Genomic DNA, 17301 nt, shown 5'->3' with positions numbered 1-17301 from the left:
ATCTTTTTCATTTCTAAGCACAACAAAGCAATATAATACAAATACTAACATAATAAAGCTTACAGTATGGAGAAAAGAGAACAACGAGGGAAACACAACCTTTGCAGGAAATAAGGAATAACCTGCACTGTACACTGACGACATTAGATCTGATGAAGCTCCTCACATACAAGGTACAGCAAGACGCTCCTGCCTAAAGCCCATCTTGCTAAATAAATATACTTCAATACTGACCCCAGCCCTGTGACAAGCTCCTAATTTCTGCTGCTGTAAGACCCCCACAGGGAGGAATGTAACAGCAAATTACTAAAACCTTCAGTGGTTTTCCTGCCTCATCTCTGAAGCTCTCTGGTCATTGTCAGCCTTACAGAGTTACTGTACTAATACTTGACTGTGGTTAAAATGTCCCAAATGAACAAACTAATACTGCAATACACTTCAAATTCGAAGACACTAAAATGTCACTCCTATTGTCTGAAGACTAGAGTGACTCATGAGTAGCCTGCACTCCCTTACTCAATGGGGTTGTTTCATTAAGCTGCATAAGGAGCTCGAGTTATGTGCATGCTACGCGCGGTAGTGCAGCCTAGCATGTGCTGGCAACTTACGGGCGCTCTTTCAAAATAATGGATAATAATGAATCAACCCCAAGGTGTGCACTGAAGAACTGTTAAGATCTGCACAGGGAAGATAAGGGATGCAAAAGGACAATATTGAGAGGGGTATCGAAACACTACAGAAGCAGTGGAAAACATTTTGTGTTTAGGGGCTGGAGGACTATTTGTGAGTCATTCATGGAGGCTGTTTGTATGCTGGGCCCCGTTATTCTGTGTGTGGGAGCTGGGAGGCTGTTTCTATGCTGGACTCCCTGTTATTCTGTGTGTGGGGGCTGGGATTCTGTGTCTATGCTGGACCCCTGTTATTCTGTGTGTGGGGGCTGGGAGTCTGTCTCTATACTGGACCCCCTGTTATTCTGTGTGTGGGGGCTGGGAGGCTGTTTCTATGCTGGACCCCCTGTTATTCTGTGTGTGGGGGCTGGGAGGCTGTTTCTATGCTGGACCCCCTGTTATTCTGTGTGTGGGGGCTGGGAGGCTGTTTCTATGCTGGACCACCTGTTATTCTGTGTGTGGGGGCTGGGAGGCTGTTTCTATGCTGGACCCCCTGTTATTCTGTGTGTGGGGGCTGGGAGGCTGTTTCTATGCTGGACTCCCTGTTATTCTGTGTGTGGGGGCTGGGAGGCTTCCATGCTGGACTCCCTGTTATTCTGTGTGTGGGGGCTGGGAGGCTGTTTCTATGCTGCACCCCCTGTTATTCTGTGTGTGGGGGCTGGGAGGCTGTTTCTATGCTGGACCCCCTGTTATTCTGTGTGTGGGGGCTGGGAGGATGTTTCTATGCTGGCCTCCCTGTTATTCTGTGTGGGGGGGCTGGGAGGCTGTTTCTATGCTGGTCCCCCTGTTATTCTGTGTGTGGGGGCTGGGATGCTGTTTCTATGCTGGTCCCCCTGTTATTCTGTGTGTGGGGGCTGGGATGCTGTTTCTATGCTGGACCCCCTGTTATTCTGTGTGTTATTCTGTGCATACTGTATATGCAGAGCAGCCAGAGAAACAAACATAACTATTCCACCACCAGGCACTAGGACCTTTGCCTCCTCCTCAGTGCGTCTTGGTCAGCATGCACCAGCATCCCAATGTTGACTCTGAATGTCACGAGACATGCATCAGGAACCAACCGAGCTGCACTAAAGAGAACGTCCCAGTGCCGGCAATGAAATAGGTATGAGCGTGTTGCTGCGACAGCTCTGTATATATACATATGAGGGGCGAGAGAGTGAGGAAGGCATCCTTAGTGGGGGGGTGGGGGGGGTAAATGATGATACTACCCACTCTGGAGGGAGAGTGGTACACTGATTACTGGTTGAACTGATTACCAAAGCAAAGATACTGGCCCCATTGTAATGGGGGGGAGTGGAGAAGTCATGCACTTGGGGACTTGGCATGCTATAACATTACACTTTTATTAGAAATGCCACTATATATTTGTGAATGAGTGTATTTTTTATTTTTGCAATAAAACTAAAACTTCCTATCTCAACACTCCACTAACCTCAAGGACAAACTCATATATGGATTCTATATTAATCTGTGATGTACAATTGAATTTTCCCCACACTCTAAACATGAATAACGACGCTCTCCTGTGTGTTCTCCGGTGTGAATTAGAAGTTAATATTGTTACCATGTTCTGAACATGAAAAATAATGCTGACCCTTTCCTGGGTGTGTTCTCTAGTAAGTCTTATGACTGTTTTCCGCTTCCTGAACATGAATAAAGACGCTCCCCTGTGTGAATTCTCTGGTGCTTATGAAGGCTTGAGTGAACGGTAAACCTTTTCCCACAGTCTGAACATGAATAAGGACGCTCTCCTGTGTGTGTTCTCTGGTGAGTCTGAAGGCTTGAGTGACCAGTAAACTTTTTCCCACATTCTGAACAGGAATATGGCCGCTCTCCTGTGTGTGTTCTCTCGTGATACTGGAGGCTTGCGTGAGCAGTATACTTTTTCCCACACACTGAACAAGAATAAGGCCGCTCCCCTGTGTGTGTTCTCTGGTGAATCTGAAGGTGTGAGTTAGAAGGGAATTGTTTCCCACACTCTAGGCATAAAAAAGGGTATTCTCTTGTGTGTGTTCTTAGGTGACTCTGAAGGTATGATCTATTACTGAATCTTTTCCCACACTCTGAACATGAAAAAAGACGCTCTCCTGTGTGTATTCTCAGGTGTTTCTGAAGGCTTGAATTGCTACTGAGTCTTTTCCCACACTCTGAACATGAATAAAGACACTCTTCTGTGTGTGTTCTCTGGTGAATCTTAAGGTGCGAAATAGAAGGGAATTTTTTGTTACACTCTGAGCATGAATAAAGACACTCTGCTGTATGTTTTTTCTGGTGCATCCAAAGGCTTGAGCGAGCAGTAAACTTTTTCCCACACTCTGGACATGAATATGGCCGCTCTCCTGTGTGTGTTTTCTGGTGCCTCTGACAGCTTACTTGAGAAGTAAACTTTTTCCCACACTCTGAACATGAATAGGGACGCTCTCCTGTGTGTTTCCTCTGATGAATCTGTAGGTGCAAAATACAAGATAATGTTTTCCCACACTCTGAACATGAATAAGGACTCTCTCCTCTATGAGTTCTCTGGTGACTCTGAAGGTTTGAGGATTGAGTAAACTTTTTCCCACACTCTGGACATGAATATGGCCGCTCTCCTGTGTGTGTTCTCTGGTGCCTCTGACAGCTTGCTTGAGAAGTAAACTTTTTCCCACACTCTGAACATGAATAAGGACGCTCTCCTGTGTGTGTTCTCTGATGAATCTGAAGGTGCGTAATAGAAGGGAATTTTTTACCACACTCTGAACATGGACAGAGATGCTCTCCTGTGTGTGTTCTCTGATGCTTCTGAAGGTGTGAATAAAATGGGAAATGTTTCCCACACTCTGAACATGAAAAAGGCTGCAGACCTTTGTGACTTCTTTGATGCGTAACAAAGTCCCGATAAGATGTAAAATATTTATCACAAACCAGACATGAATGTCTCTTGTTGCTTTCACCTGTTACAGTAGCTGCTGTACTGGAAGATTCCTGAGAATGACCCCAATCATTCGCTCTGCCAGCAGTGTGCACACCTGGATGGATATTTGGGGTAACAGGATGTGACCCTCCAGAAGCTTCCTGATGATTGGAGGGAATGGTGGAAATTCCTGGAGGTATCTGTGTGACGCCATTATCTTCTACATTACAAGGAGGAGGTACAAGAAGGTGTCCCTCTGACCTGTTCCCAGTATTGTCTCCACCTGCTGGGAGAAGAGTGAAAGTACATGTTACCTGCTGATGTCAGAGGCCTCGCTACATATCCACAAGCAAAGATGTGATTGGCCCCGGCTAAAACTGCACATAAGTAATGACTCCCTCTGTCATGGCTGACATGCATACCTGACAGAGTTCCCCTCTAACTTACACACACCAGGCCAGAGTCTGGAGTTTCCCTTCAGATGTATATTCTAGAAAACACTGTTGAAAGCGCCCTGGATATCTACTGCATAATATACAGCTATGTTTATTTAGGCTTTTTAAGATTTTAAACCAAACATTGATTTTATAAATAATGCGGCATATTTAAAATTACAATCTGTGATCATGTAGAACATATGGCTATATGTTTCTATTATAGGCACTTTGTATTAACCTGAGGAAGCAGGCCAGCACCCATGAAACACATTGTCTTATATGCATGAATGAACGTTATTTCTACCTTATGTTGTTTGTCATCGAAGGAGGTAAGATTTATCTACTCCTACCTAAATAAACATAGCTGTATATTATAGATATCCAGGGTGCCTCCAACAGTCTTTTAGAAAAGTCCATACCCTTCGGGGTCCAGCATTGTAAACTTTGCATTTACAAACAACCAAAGGAGTGCGACTGGCCAGTACATGCATAGCAGAGCTGGGATACCGAGCAGGAACAGTTATTTTTTGAAAGCAATGCAAGTTTTTGCAACCTACACTTGTGAGTATCTTGATTTTACATACCACCCTATACAGATTATACTGTACCATTGGGCTCCTGGCCTCTCTCATCCTTAGAATCTCAGAGGCTAAGTGCAACCACCAAGTGTCCTACCAGAGTTACTCCCTTTAGATGGGAGAGCAGAGAACTCTGTTTATTCCAAACACCAGACCTCACCCAAATACCATTAATACCACATACGTATAGCAGTGTTCCACCTAGAATTTTTTTCTAGCCAGGTAGTATGAAAGAGTAGCCGGGTGTAGTGGGCCCGAAAAATGTGGTATTGGGGAGTATTTACTATACAAACTGTGGCTACAAAAAGCGGGTAGCCCCAGTGCTCGCTATGAAATAGGCACTAATCACCTATTGCTTTGGGGGATGGGGGGAGGGGTTACTGAAGGTGGGGGGTGGAGTTACTGGGGGGTGGCTGGGAAGAGGGAGGGGTTTCTAGGGGTACAGAGAACCAGGGCTGCATCATTCAGGGCAGTGAGGTGACAGTGAGAGAATAAATTACCTCTCAAATCCCTCTTCTTGTCTGTCTGGGCGGAGCTAAACGTGGAGCAGCATCTCCATCCTCTCCCTTTGCTGCCATGCTGAGCTGAAGAATCGCAGCACATGACTGTGGGGGTGGAGCTTCATGGTTGGGGCAGAGCTTATCAACAGTTTGGGGGCGGGGTTAAATGTCTCTGCACCCAGGGTAAAGGCCAGCCCTGAATGTGACTCTCTTCTGTCCCAGATTTGCATAGTGCCACCCTGTATTTAGAGCCCCCCCCCCCCCCCCCCCCCCCTGCCTGTGGTCTCGTACACAGTGGTTACCAACCTTTTTGAAGTCGTGACACATCACGCCAAACGCTCAGATCTCTGTGACACATCACATGTGTATAATTAACAAATACTAATACTAACCATGAAATGGATGGGTCTCACAGTGCTGGGTCTCTGGTTCAAATCTCAGGGCACTATCTGAATGGGTATTGTATGTTCTCACTGTGACTGCGTGGGTATTTTGTGAGGGCATTCCTGTTTCTTCCCACATCCCAAAAACATACAGATACGTTAATTGGTTTCCCCTCAATTGGCCCTAGACTATGACACACTATGACTATGGTGGGGATTAGATTGTGAGCCCCTCTGAAGGATAGTTAAAGGGAAGTTCCGAGCTAATAAAAAAAAGACTTTCCCGGGGCTTCCTCCAGCCCCTGGTAGCCGTCCTGTGCCCTTGCCACAGCTCCGGTGGCTCCCAGGCCCCTCTGGTACAGATGTCGACCTCGCCAGGTTGGCACCTACTGCACTTGCATGAGAGCCCCTCTGGGTCGCGTTGACGGAGTCTGGAGTGTACTTTGCAGGCGCAGTAGTTCTGCACCTGTGCAGGAAACTGCAGGCGTCAGCACGACTGAGAGAGGCTGTCGTGCAGGCGCAACACATCGTTATCTGCACCGGAGCGGACCTCGGGCCAGCGGATGTAAGCAGAGCTGCGGGTGAAGGACATACCAGCTGCTAGGGGCTGGTGGAAGCCACGCGTAAGTAATTGTTTTTTTATCAGCTCGGATGTGTCCTTTAAGTGAAAAGACTATATTAGCTCTACACAGTGCTGAGAGTAAATAATAAAAATAATATGAAACACTATCCTCCTCATTTGCTGGTACTGATATTATACTGAGGAATGGAGATGGGCATTTCATATGGTGTACAGTATCTCCTCCTCATTTGTTGGTGGTATAATGTTATACTGAGGAATGGAGATGAGCCTTTCATATGGTGTACAGTATCTCCTCCTCATTTGTTGGTACTGTGATGTTATACTGAGGAATGGAGATGGGCCTTTCATATGGTGTACAGTATCTCCTCCTCATTTGTTGGTACTATGATGTTATACTGAGGAATGGAGATGGGCCTTTCATATGGTGTACAGTTCCTCCCCATTTGTTGGTACTATGATGTTATACTGAGGAATGGAGATGGGCCTTTCATATGGTGTACAGCATCTCCCCATTTGTTGGTACTATGATGTTATACTGAGGAATGGAGATGGGCCTTTCATATGGTGTACAGTTCCTCCCCATTTGTTGGTACTATGATGTTATACTGAGGAATGGAGATGGGCCTTTCATATGGTGTACAGCATCTCCCCATTTGTTGGTACTATGATGTTATACTGAGGAATGGAGATCGGCCTTTCATATGGTGTACAGTATCTCCTCCTCATTTGTTGGTACTATGATGTTATACTGAGGAATGGAGATGTGCCTTTCATATGGTGTACAGTATCTCCTCCTCATTTGTTGGTACTATGATGTTATACTGAGGAATGGAGATGGTCCTTTCATATGGTGTACAGCATCTCCTCCTCATTTGTTGGTACTGTGATGTTATACTGAGGAATGGAGATGGGCCTTTCATATGGTGTACAGTATCTCCTCATTTGTTGGTACTATGATGTTATACTGAGGAATGGAGATGGGCCTTTCATATGGTGTACAGTATCTACTCCTCATTTGTTGGTGATATGATGTCATACTGAGGAATGGAGATGGGCCTTTCATATGGTGTACATTATCTTCTCCTCATTTGTTGGTACTATGATGTTATACTGAGGAATGGAGATGGGCCTTTCATATGGTGTACAGTATCCCCTCCTCATTTGTTGGCACTATGATGTTATACTGAGGAATGGAGATGGGCCTTTCATATGGTGTACAGTATCTCCTCCTCATTTGTTGGCACTATGATGTTATACTGAGGAATGGAGATGGGCCTTTCATATGGTGTACAGTATCTCCCCCTCATGTGTTGGTGCTATGATGTTATACTGAGGAATGGAGATGGGCTTTTCATGTACTGTAGAGTATCTCCTCATTTGTTGGAAACATGATATTATATTGAGGCTGCTAAAATGTAATTACACTCACTGCACGGGAGCAGACATTTAATGGGGCGATCTCATGAGAGCAGTGCATGCTTGGTAGAGGGAAGACACTTGTTGTGGTGAGTTGTGAGCAGTGAGGTGGTGGAGTCCAGATTGTGCATGAGGACTCCGGTCATAGGTTTGTCTGTATAGTAAAAAGGACAATGAGAGGAATATCCTTACAGAGCACTCTCTCATGTGAAGATCTGCATATGGCATTTATTACTTACCTGTGCAGATATCCACAGATGATCTTTCTTCTTTGATATTCACGTCACCCTCCTCCATAGTCTGCTGATCACTCCTCACATACGTCTCTTCTTCTTCTTTACTTGTCCTCATCATGTCACCCTCCTCCATAGACTGATGATCACTCCTCACATGTGTCTCTTGTTCCTCTTTCATTGTCCTCATCATGTCACCTTCCTCCATAGACTGCTGATCACTCTTCACATATGTCCTCATCATGTCACCTTCTTTCATAGACTGCCGATCACTCCTCACATATGTCTCTTCTTCTTCCTCTTTACTTGTTCTCATCATGTCACCCTCCTCCATAGACTGCTGATCACTCCTCACATATGTCTCTTTTTCTTCCTCTTTAATTGTCCTCATCATGTCACCCTCCTCCATAGACTGCTGATCACTCCTCACATTTGTCTCTTTTTCTTCCTCTTTAATTGTCCTCATCATGTCACCTTCGTCCATAGACTGCTGATCACTCCTCACATATGTCTCTTGTTCCTCTTTAATTGTCCTCATCATATCACCCTCCTCCATAGACTGCTGATCAGTCCTCACATACGTCTTTTCTTCTTCGTCTTTAACCTCAAGTTGTACATCGATCTGTTCTTCATGCTAAAGACAAAAAAAAACAAAAAAACAGAGAATTACATCTTTAGTGTATCTGAAGTGAAATAAAATAGATACTTACATCAGTAGTGGGAAGCCTGTGGATAGTCCAGAGGCTTCCTGATCCTCATCCAGCCCTCCATTCCAGCTGGGGTCCCTCTGAGCATTTCTGACAAAAGATTTTGAAAATGCTCTCACAACCCCACGCAAGTATGACTAAGGCCGTACTATGGAAGCTTGAATACAGTACACACATGCCCAGTAGAGCAAAGCCAGGAATCTATGGACATTACTCACACATGCACAGTATGGCAGCTCTCTTGCTTGGACAGCAGCACACCCATGGAGAGGAAGAGGGGCCCAGGCAGCAGCAATAGGCTCAGGGAGGATTGGGGAAGCCTCTGGACCATCCTGTGGCTTCCCACTACCTAGGTGAGTATATAACCAGTGTTCTTCCCAGGTTTTGGTGAGCGCCTGTTTTTCCTGGGCTCTCCTCCTCACCCCTTCCTGTGCTGTGTATGCAGTTGTGCAGCCGAGCTTTCTTAGAGGCAGCCGGGTCCACGACCCTCCTCTCTCTAACCTCCTCAGAGAAACCATAAAATGAATGAAGGAGGCACTCATTTGCTCCTCAGAGAAAGGAGGAGCGTGGACCTGCTGCACAACTCTGCATTCACTGCCTGGGGAAGGGGGGGAAGAAGCACCATGTTTTTGCTGCTGTACCCAGCATGAACCGCATCTCCAGCTGCAGCTTCAGCCTGCCTGTAGCCCGGTGATTGCCCTACTGATCCTCCGCCATTAAACCATGCATTCCAGCCTGCAATATCCACTGCTGCTCAGCCTGGACAGTGCCCCATGCCTGCTATATCCTCTACTGCTCAGCCTGGACAGTGCCCCATGCCTGCCATATGCTCTGCTGCTCAGCCTGGACAGTGTCCCATGCCTGCTATATCCTCTGCTGCTCATCCTGAACAGTGTCCCATGCCTGCCATATCCTCTGCTGCTCAGCCTGGACAGTGTCCCATGTCTGCCATATCCTCTGCTGCTCAGCCTGGACAGTGCCCCATGCCTGCGATATCCTCTGCTGCTCATCCTGGACAGTGTCCCCTGCCTGCTATATCCTCTGCTGCTCATCCTGGACAGTGCCCCATGCCTGCTATATCCTCTGCTGCTCAGCCTGGACAGTGTCCCATGCCTGCTATATCCTCTGCTGCTCATCCTGGACAGTGTCCCCTGCCTGCTATATCCTCTGCTGCTCATCCTGGACAGTGCCCCATGCCTGCGATATCCTCTGCTGCTCAGCCTGGACAGTGTCCCATGCCTGCAGTAGCCTCTGCTACTATTCCTGGACAGTGCCCCCTGCCTGCTATATCCTCTGCTGCTTAGTCTGGACAGTGTCCCCTGCCTGCTATATCCTCTGCAGCTCAGGCTGGACGGTGTCCCATGCCTGCCATATCCTCTGCTACTACTCCTGGAAAGTCCCCACTGCCTGCTATATCCTCTGCTGCTCAGTCTGAACAGTGTCCCCTGCCTGCCATATCCTCTGCTGCTCAGCCTGGACAGTGCCCCATGCCTGCCATACCATCTGCTACTCAGTCTGGACAGTGTCCCCTGCCTGCCATATCCTCTGCTGCTCAGCCTGGACAGTGCCCCATGTCTGCCATACCATCTGCTACTCAGTCTGGACAATGCCCAATGCCTGCCATATCCTCTGCTGCTAAGTCTGAAGAGTGCCCCATGCCTGCCATATCCTCTGCTGCTCAGCCTGGACAGTGCCCTATGCCTGCCATATCCTCTGCTGCTCAGCCTGGACAGCGTCCTATGCCTGCCATATCCTCTGCTGCTCAGCCTGGACAGTGCCCCATGCCTGCCATATCCTCTGCTGCTCAGCCTGGACAGTGTCCCATGCCTGCCATATCCTCTGCTGCTCAGCCTGCTCAGTCTGGACAGTGTCCCCTGCCTGCAATATCCTCTGCTGCTCAGCCTGGACAGCGTCCCATGCCTGTCATATCCTCTGCTGCTCAGCCTGGACAGCGTCCCATGCCTGCCATATCCTCTGCTGCTCAGCCTGGACAGTGTTCCATGCCTGCCATATCCTCTGCTGCTCAACCTGGACAGTGCCCCCTGCCTGCCATATCCTCTGCTGCTCTGCCTGGACAGTGCCCCATGCCTGCCATATCCTCTGCTGCTCATCCTGGACAGTGTCCCCTGCCTGCTATATCCTCTGCAGCTCAGGCTGGACGGTGTCCCATGCCTGCCATATCCTCTGCTACTATTCCTGGACAGTGCCCCCTGCCTGCTATATCCTCTGCTGCTCAGTCTGGACAGTGTCCCCTGCCTGCCATATCCTCTGCTGCTCAGCCTGGACAGTGCCCCATGCCTGCCATACCATCTGCTACTCAGTCTGGACAGTGTCCCCTGCCTGCCATATCCTCTGCTGCTCAGCCTGGACAGTGCCCCATGTCTGCCATACCATCTGCTACTCAGTCTGGACAATGGCCAATGCCTGCCATATCCTCTGCTGCTAAGCCTGGAGAGTGCCCCATGCCTGCCATATCCTCTGCTGCTAAGCCTGGACAGCGTCCTATGCCTGCCATATCCTCTGCTGCTCAGCCTGGACAGTGCCCCATGCCTGCCATATCCTCTGCTGCTCAGCCTGGACAGTGTCCCATGCCTGCCATATCCTCTGCTGCTACGCCTGGACAGTGCCCCATGCCTGCCATATCCTCTGCTGCTCAGCCTGAACAGTGTTCCATGCCTGCCATATCCTCTGCTGCTCAACCTGGACAGTGCCCCCTGCCTGCCATATCCTCTGCTGCTCAGCCTGGACAGTGCCCCATGCCTGCCATATCCTCTGCTGCCCATCCTGGACAGTGTCCCCTGCCTGCTATATCCTCTGCAGCTCAGGCTGGACGGTGTCCCATGACTGCCATATCCTCTGCTACTATTCCTGGACAGTGCCCCCTGCCTGCCATATCCTCTGCTGCTCAGTCTGGACAGTGCCCCATGCCTGCCATACCATCTGCTACTCAGTCTGGACAGTGTCCCCTGCCTGCCATATCCTCTGCTGCTCAGCCTGGACAGCGCCCCATGTCTGCCATACCATCTGCTACTCAGTCTGGACAATGCCCAATGCCTGCCATATCCTCTGCTGCTAAGCCTGGAGAGTGCCCCATGCCTGCCATATCCTCTGCTGCTCAGCCTGGACAGCGTCCTATGCCTGCCATATCCTCTGCTGCTCAGCCTGGACAGTGCCCCATGCCTGCCATATCCTCTGCTGCTCAGCCTGGACAGTGTCCCATGCCTGCCATATCCTCTGCTGCTCAGCCTGCTCAGTCTGGACAGTGCCCCCTGCCTGCCATATCCTCTGCTGCTCAGCCTGGACAGCGTCCCATGCCTGCCATATCCTCTGCTGCTCAGCCTGGACAGTGCCCCATGCCTGCCATATCCTCTGCTGCTCAGCCTGGACAGTGTTCCCATACCTGCAGTAGCCTCTGCTGCTTAGCCTGGAGAGTGTCCCATGCCTGCCATATCCTCTGCTGCTCAGCCTGGACAGTGCCCCATGCCTGCCATATCCTCTGCTGCTCAGCCTGGAGAGTGCCCCATGCCTGCCATATCCTCTGCTGCTCAGCCTGGACAGTGTCCCATGCCTGCCATATCCTCTGATGCTCAGCCTGGACAGTGTCTCCTGCCTGCCATATCCTCTGCTGCTCAGCCTGGACAGTGCCCCATGCCTGCCATATCCTCTGCTGTTCAGCCTGGACAGTGTCCCATGCCTGCCATATCCTCTGCTGCTAAGCCTGGACAGTGTCCCGTGCCTGCCCCATCCTCTGCTGCTCAGCCTGGACAGTGCCCCATGCCTGCCATATCCTCTGCTGCTCAGCCTGAACAGTGTTCCATGCCTGCCATATCCTCTGCTGCTCAACCTTGACAGTGCCCCCTGCCTGCCATATCCTCTGCTGCTCAGCCTGGACAGTGCCCCATGCCTGCCATATCCTCTGCTGCTCATCCTGGACAGTGTCCCCTGCCTGCTATATCCTCTGCTGCTCAGCCTGGACAGTGTCCCATCCCTGCCATATCCTCTGCTGCTCAGCCTGGACAGTGTCCCATGCCTGCCATATCCTCTGCTGCTCAGCCTGGACAGTGTCCCAAGCCTGCCATATCCTCTGCTGCTCAGCCTGGACGGTGCCCCATGCCTGCCATATCCTCTGCTGCTCAGCCTGGACAGTGTCCCCTGCCTGCCGCATCCTCTGCTGCTCAGCCTGGACAGTGTCCAATGCCTGCCATACCCTCTGCTGCTCAGCCTGGACAGTGCCCCATGCCTGCCATACCCTTTGCTGCTCATCCTGGACAGTGTCCCCATGCCTGCCATATCCTCTGCTGCTCAGCCTGGACAGTGTCCCATGCCTGCCCTATCCTTTGCTACTCAGCCTGGACAGTGTCCCATGCCTGCCATATCCTCTGCTGCTTAGCCTGGACAGTGTCCCCTGCCTGCCCCATCCTCTGCTGCTCAGCCTGGACAGTGCCCCATGCCTGCCATATCCTCTGCTGCTCAGCCTGGAGAGTGCCCCATGCCTTCCATATCCTCTGCTGCTCAGCCTGGACAGTGTCCCATGCCTGCCATATCCTCTGCTGCTCAGCCTGGACAGTGCCCCATGCCTGCCATATCCTCTGCTGCTCAGCCTGGACAGTGTCCCATGCATGCCATATCCTCTGCTGCTCAGCCTGGACAGTGTCCCATGCCTGCCATATCCTCTGCTGCTCAACCTGGACAGTGCCCCCTGCCTGCCATATCCTCTGCTGCTCAGCCTGGACAGTGCCCCATGCCTGCCATATCCTCTGCTGCTCATCCTGGACAGTGTCCCATGCCTGCTATATCCTCTGCTGCTCAGCCTGGACAGTGTCCCATGCCTGCCATATCCTCTGCTGCTCAGCCTGGACAGTGTCCCATGCCTGCCATATCCTCTGCTGCTCAGCCTGGACGGTGCCCCATGCCTGCCATATCCTCTGCTGCTCAGCCTGGACAGTGTCCCCTGCCTGCCGCATCCTCTGCTGCTCAGCCTGGACGGTGCCCCATGCCTGCCATATCCTCTGCTGCTCAGCCTGGAGAGTGCCCCATGCCTGCCATATCCTCTGCTGCTCAGCCTGGACAGTGTCCCATGCCTGCCATATCCTCTGCTGCTCAGCCTGGACAGTGTCTCCTGCCTGCCATATCCTCTGCTGCTCAGCCTGGACAGTGCCCCATGCCTGCCATATCCTCTGCTGTTCAGCCTGGACAGTGTCCCATGCCTGCCATATCCTCTGCTGCTAAGCCTGGACAGTGTCCCGTGCCTGCCCCATCCTCTGCTGCTCAGCCTGGACAGTGCCCCATGCCTGCCATATCCTCTGCTGCTCAGCCTGAACAGTGTTCCATGCCTGCCATATCCTCTGCTGCTCAACCTTGACAGTGCCCCCTGCCTGCCATATCCTCTGCTGCTCAGCCTGGACAGTGCCCCATGCCTGCCATATCCTCTGCTGCTCATCCTGGACAGTGTCCCCTGCCTGCTATATCCTCTGCTGCTCAGCCTGGACAGTGTCCCATCCCTGCCATATCCTCTGCTGCTCAGCCTGGACAGTGTCCCATGCCTGCCATATCCTCTGCTGCTCAGCCTGGACAGTGTCCCAAGCCTGCCATATCCTCTGCTGCTCAGCCTGGACGGTGCCCCCTGCCTGCCATATCCTCTGCTGCTCAGCCTGGACAGTGTCCCCTGCCTGCCGCATCCTCTGCTGCTCAGCCTGGACAGTGTCCAATGCCTGCCATACCCTCTGCTGCTCAGCCTGGACAGTGCCCCATGCCTGCCATACCCTTTGCTGCTCATCCTGGACAGTGTCTCCATGCCTGCCATATCCTCTGCTGCTCAGCCTGGACAGTGTCCCATGCCTGCCCTATCCTTTGCTACTCAGCCTGGACAGTGTCCCATGCCTGCCATATCCTCTGCTGCTTAGCCTGGACAGTGTCCCCTGCCTGCCCCATCCTCTGCTGCTCAGCCTGGACAGTGCCCCATGCCTGCCATATCCTCTGCTGCTCAGCCTGGAGAGTGCCCCATGCCTGCCATATCCTCTGCTGCTCAGCCTGGACAGTGTCCCATGCCTGCCATATCCTCTGCTGCTCAGCCTGGACAGTGCCCCAAGCCTGCCATATCCTCTGCTGCTCAGCCTGGACAGTGTCCCATGCATGCCATATCCTCTGCTGCTCATCCTGGACAGTGTCCCATGCCTGCTATATCCTCTGCTGCTCAGCCTGGACAGTGTCCCATGCCTGCCATATCCTCTGCTGCTCAGCCTGGACAGTGTCCCATGCCTGCCATATCCTCTGCTGCTCAGCCTGGACGGTGCCCCATGCCTGCCATATCCTCTGCTGCTCAGCCTGGACAGTGTCCCCTGCCTGCCGCATCCTCTGCTGCTCAGCCTGGACGGTGCCCCATGCCTGCCATATCCTCTGCTGCTCAGCCTGGACAGTGTCCCCTGCCTGCCGCATCCTCTGCTGCTCAGCCTGGACAGTGTCCAATGCCTGCCATACCCTCTGCTGCTCAGCCTGGACAGTGCCCCATGCCTGCCATACCCTTTGCTGCTCATCCTGGACCGTTGCCCTTATGCCTGCCATATCCTCTGCTGCTCAGCCTGGACAGTGTCCCATGCCTGCCCTATCCTCTGCTACTCAGCCTGGACAGTGCCCCATGCCTGCCATATCCTCTGCTGCTCAGCCTGGACAGTGTCCCCTGCCTGCCGCATCCTCTGCTGCTCAGCCTGGACGGTGCTCCATGCCTGCCATATCCTCTGCTGCTCAGCCTGGACAGTGTCCCCTGCCTGCCGCATCCTCTGCTGCTCAGCCTGGACAGTGTCCAATGCCTGCCATACCCTCTGCTGCTCAGCCTGGACAGTGCCCCATGCCTGCCATACCCTTTGCTGCTCATCCTGGACAGTGTCCCCATGCCTGCCATATCCTCTGCTGCTCAGCCTGGACAGTGTCCCATGCCTGCCCTATCCTCTGCTACTCAGCCTGGACAGTGTCCCATGCCTGCCATATCCTCTGCTGCTTAGCCTGGACAGTGTCCCCTGCCTGCCCCATCCTCTGCTGCTCAGCCTGGACAGTGCCCCATGCCTGCCATATCCTCTGCTGCTCAGCCTAGAGAGTGCCCCATGCCTGCCATATCCTCTGCTGCTCAGGCTGGACAGTGTCCCATGCCTGCCATATCCTCTGCTGCTCATCCTGGACAGTGTCCCATGCCTGCCATATCCTCTGCTGCTCAGCCTGGACAGTGTCCCATGCCTGCCATATCCTCTGCTGCTCAGCCTATACAGTGTCCCATGCCTGCCATATCCTTTGCTGCTCAGCCTGGACAGTGCCCCATGCCTGCCATATCCTCTGCTGCTCAGCCTGGACAGTGTCCCATGCCTGCCATATCCTCTGCTGCTCAGCCTGGACAGTGCCACATGCCTGCCATATCCTTTGCTGCTCAGCCTGGACAGTGCCCTATGCCTGCCATATCCTCTGCTGCTCATCCTGGACAGTGTCCCCATGCCTGCCATATCCTCTGCTGCTCAGCCTGGACAGTGTCCCATGCCTGCCATATCATCTGCTACTCAGCCTGGACAGTGTCCCATGCCTGCCCCATCCTCTGCTGCTCAGCCTGGACAGTGCCCCATGCCTGCCATATCCTCTGCTGCTCAGCCTGGAGAGTACCCCATGCCTGCCATATCCTCTGCTGCTCAGCCTGGACAGTGTCCCATGCCTGCCATATCCTCTGCTGCTCAGCCTGGACAGTGTCCCATGCCTGCCATATCCTCTGCTGCTCAGCCTGGACAGTGTCCCATGCCTGCCATATCCTCTGCTGCTCAGCCTGGACAGTGCCCCGTGCCTGCCATATCCTCTGCTGCTCATCCTGGACAGTGTCCCATGCCTGCCATATCCTCTGCTGCTCAGCCTGGACAGTGTCCCATGCCTGCCATATCCTCTGCTGCTCAGCCTGGACCGTGCCCCATGCCTGCCATATCCTCTGCTGCTCAGCCTGGACAGTGCCCAATGCCTGCCATATCCTCTGCTGCTCAGCCTGGACAGTGTCCCGTGCCTGCCATATCCTCTGCTGCTCAGCCTGGACAGTGCCCCATGCCTGCCATATCCTCTGCTGCTCAGCCTGGACACTTCCCATGCCTGCCATATCCTCTGCTGCTCATCCTGGACAGTGTCCCCATGCCTGCCATATCCTCTGCTGCTCAGCCTGGACAGTGTCCCATGCCTGCCATATCATCTGCTACTCAGCCTGGACAGTGTCCCATGCCTGCCCCATCCTCTGCTGCTCAGCCTGGACAGTGTTCCATGCCTGCCATATCCTCTGCTGCTCAGCCTGGACAGTGTCCCATGCCTGCCATACCCTCTGCTGCTCAGCCTGCACAGTGTCCTATGCCTGCCCCATCCTCTGCTGCTCAGCCTGGACAGTGTCCCATGCCTGCCATATCCAACGATAATGATAGAAACCCCCATTGCTGTGTGCAGATTGGCTCCTGGGAAGGAAATCACATTAGGGTGTGTATAGAAGATACAGGAGACATTTTCCTGGGTCAGGCAGTGAGGTCATGCAGAAGGGGACATTGGGCGATTACTGGCTTTAGATAGAAATTAAAATATGTTATTACCTCCTTCACCGCCAGTCCCAGCAATGGCTTCTACCTACTTCCGGTCCTAACAGCTATAGCCTGTGCGTTCCACTCTGGAACTCATGCAGTGTTACTGTTACATGTGAATTTACGGCTCCATCCTGTGGACAATACTGGAACTGCGGCTTCCAATATGATTCTTTTTGCAGGTAGTATTTTTGTGGGCAGCCAGTATCGGATCTGCTGCCTGTCTCAATATTTCACTTTATTGTGTGGATTAAACTTATGGAGACATGTTACTCTATGATCTGCACTGATGAGGACCAACCAGTGCATTTCCAGACTTTT

The 17301-nt window shown here is 52.0% G+C and overlaps 1 protein-coding gene across 2 annotated transcripts; it reads right to left on the bottom strand.

Moving 5' to 3' along the window:
• Window positions 1–24: 24 nt before the first annotated feature.
• Window positions 25–17058, bottom strand: LOC137535100 (zinc finger protein 431-like). 2 transcript variants are annotated; one of them, XM_068256901.1, is made up of 3 exons: window positions 16993–17058; window positions 7701–8328; window positions 25–3847 (listed from the first exon to the last, which is right to left on the bottom strand). In XM_068256901.1, the coding sequence occupies exons 2-3, from the start codon at window positions 8248–8250 to the stop codon at window positions 2295–2297; spliced, it is 2103 nt and encodes a 700-aa protein (XP_068113002.1). In that variant the 5' UTR covers window positions 8251–8328; window positions 16993–17058; the 3' UTR covers window positions 25–2294. The 2 variants fall into 2 exon arrangements, with proteins under 2 accessions (XP_068113002.1, XP_068113001.1); XM_068256900.1 differs by having other exon boundaries at window positions 26–3850.
• Window positions 17059–17301: the final 243 nt, after the last annotated feature.

This window comes from Hyperolius riggenbachi, chromosome 10, assembly GCF_040937935.1.
Source record: "Hyperolius riggenbachi isolate aHypRig1 chromosome 10, aHypRig1.pri, whole genome shotgun sequence".
NCBI classification, from domain to species: Eukaryota; Metazoa; Chordata; class Amphibia; order Anura; family Hyperoliidae; genus Hyperolius; species Hyperolius riggenbachi.
This window is presented reverse-complemented; position numbering and strand designations above follow the sequence as displayed.

What these genes read in the sequence shown, in the direction of transcription:
- LOC137535100 (XM_068256900.1), bottom strand. Translation starts at nt 8,250, where the DNA reads ATGGAGGAGGGTGATATGATGAGGACAATTAAAGAGGAACAAGAGACA. An exon ending in ATCTGTGGATATCTGCACAG is followed by an intron (nt 3,851 to 7,700) that starts GTAAGTAATAAA and finishes CTCTTCTCCCAG; the next exon opens with CAGGTGGAGACAATACTGGG.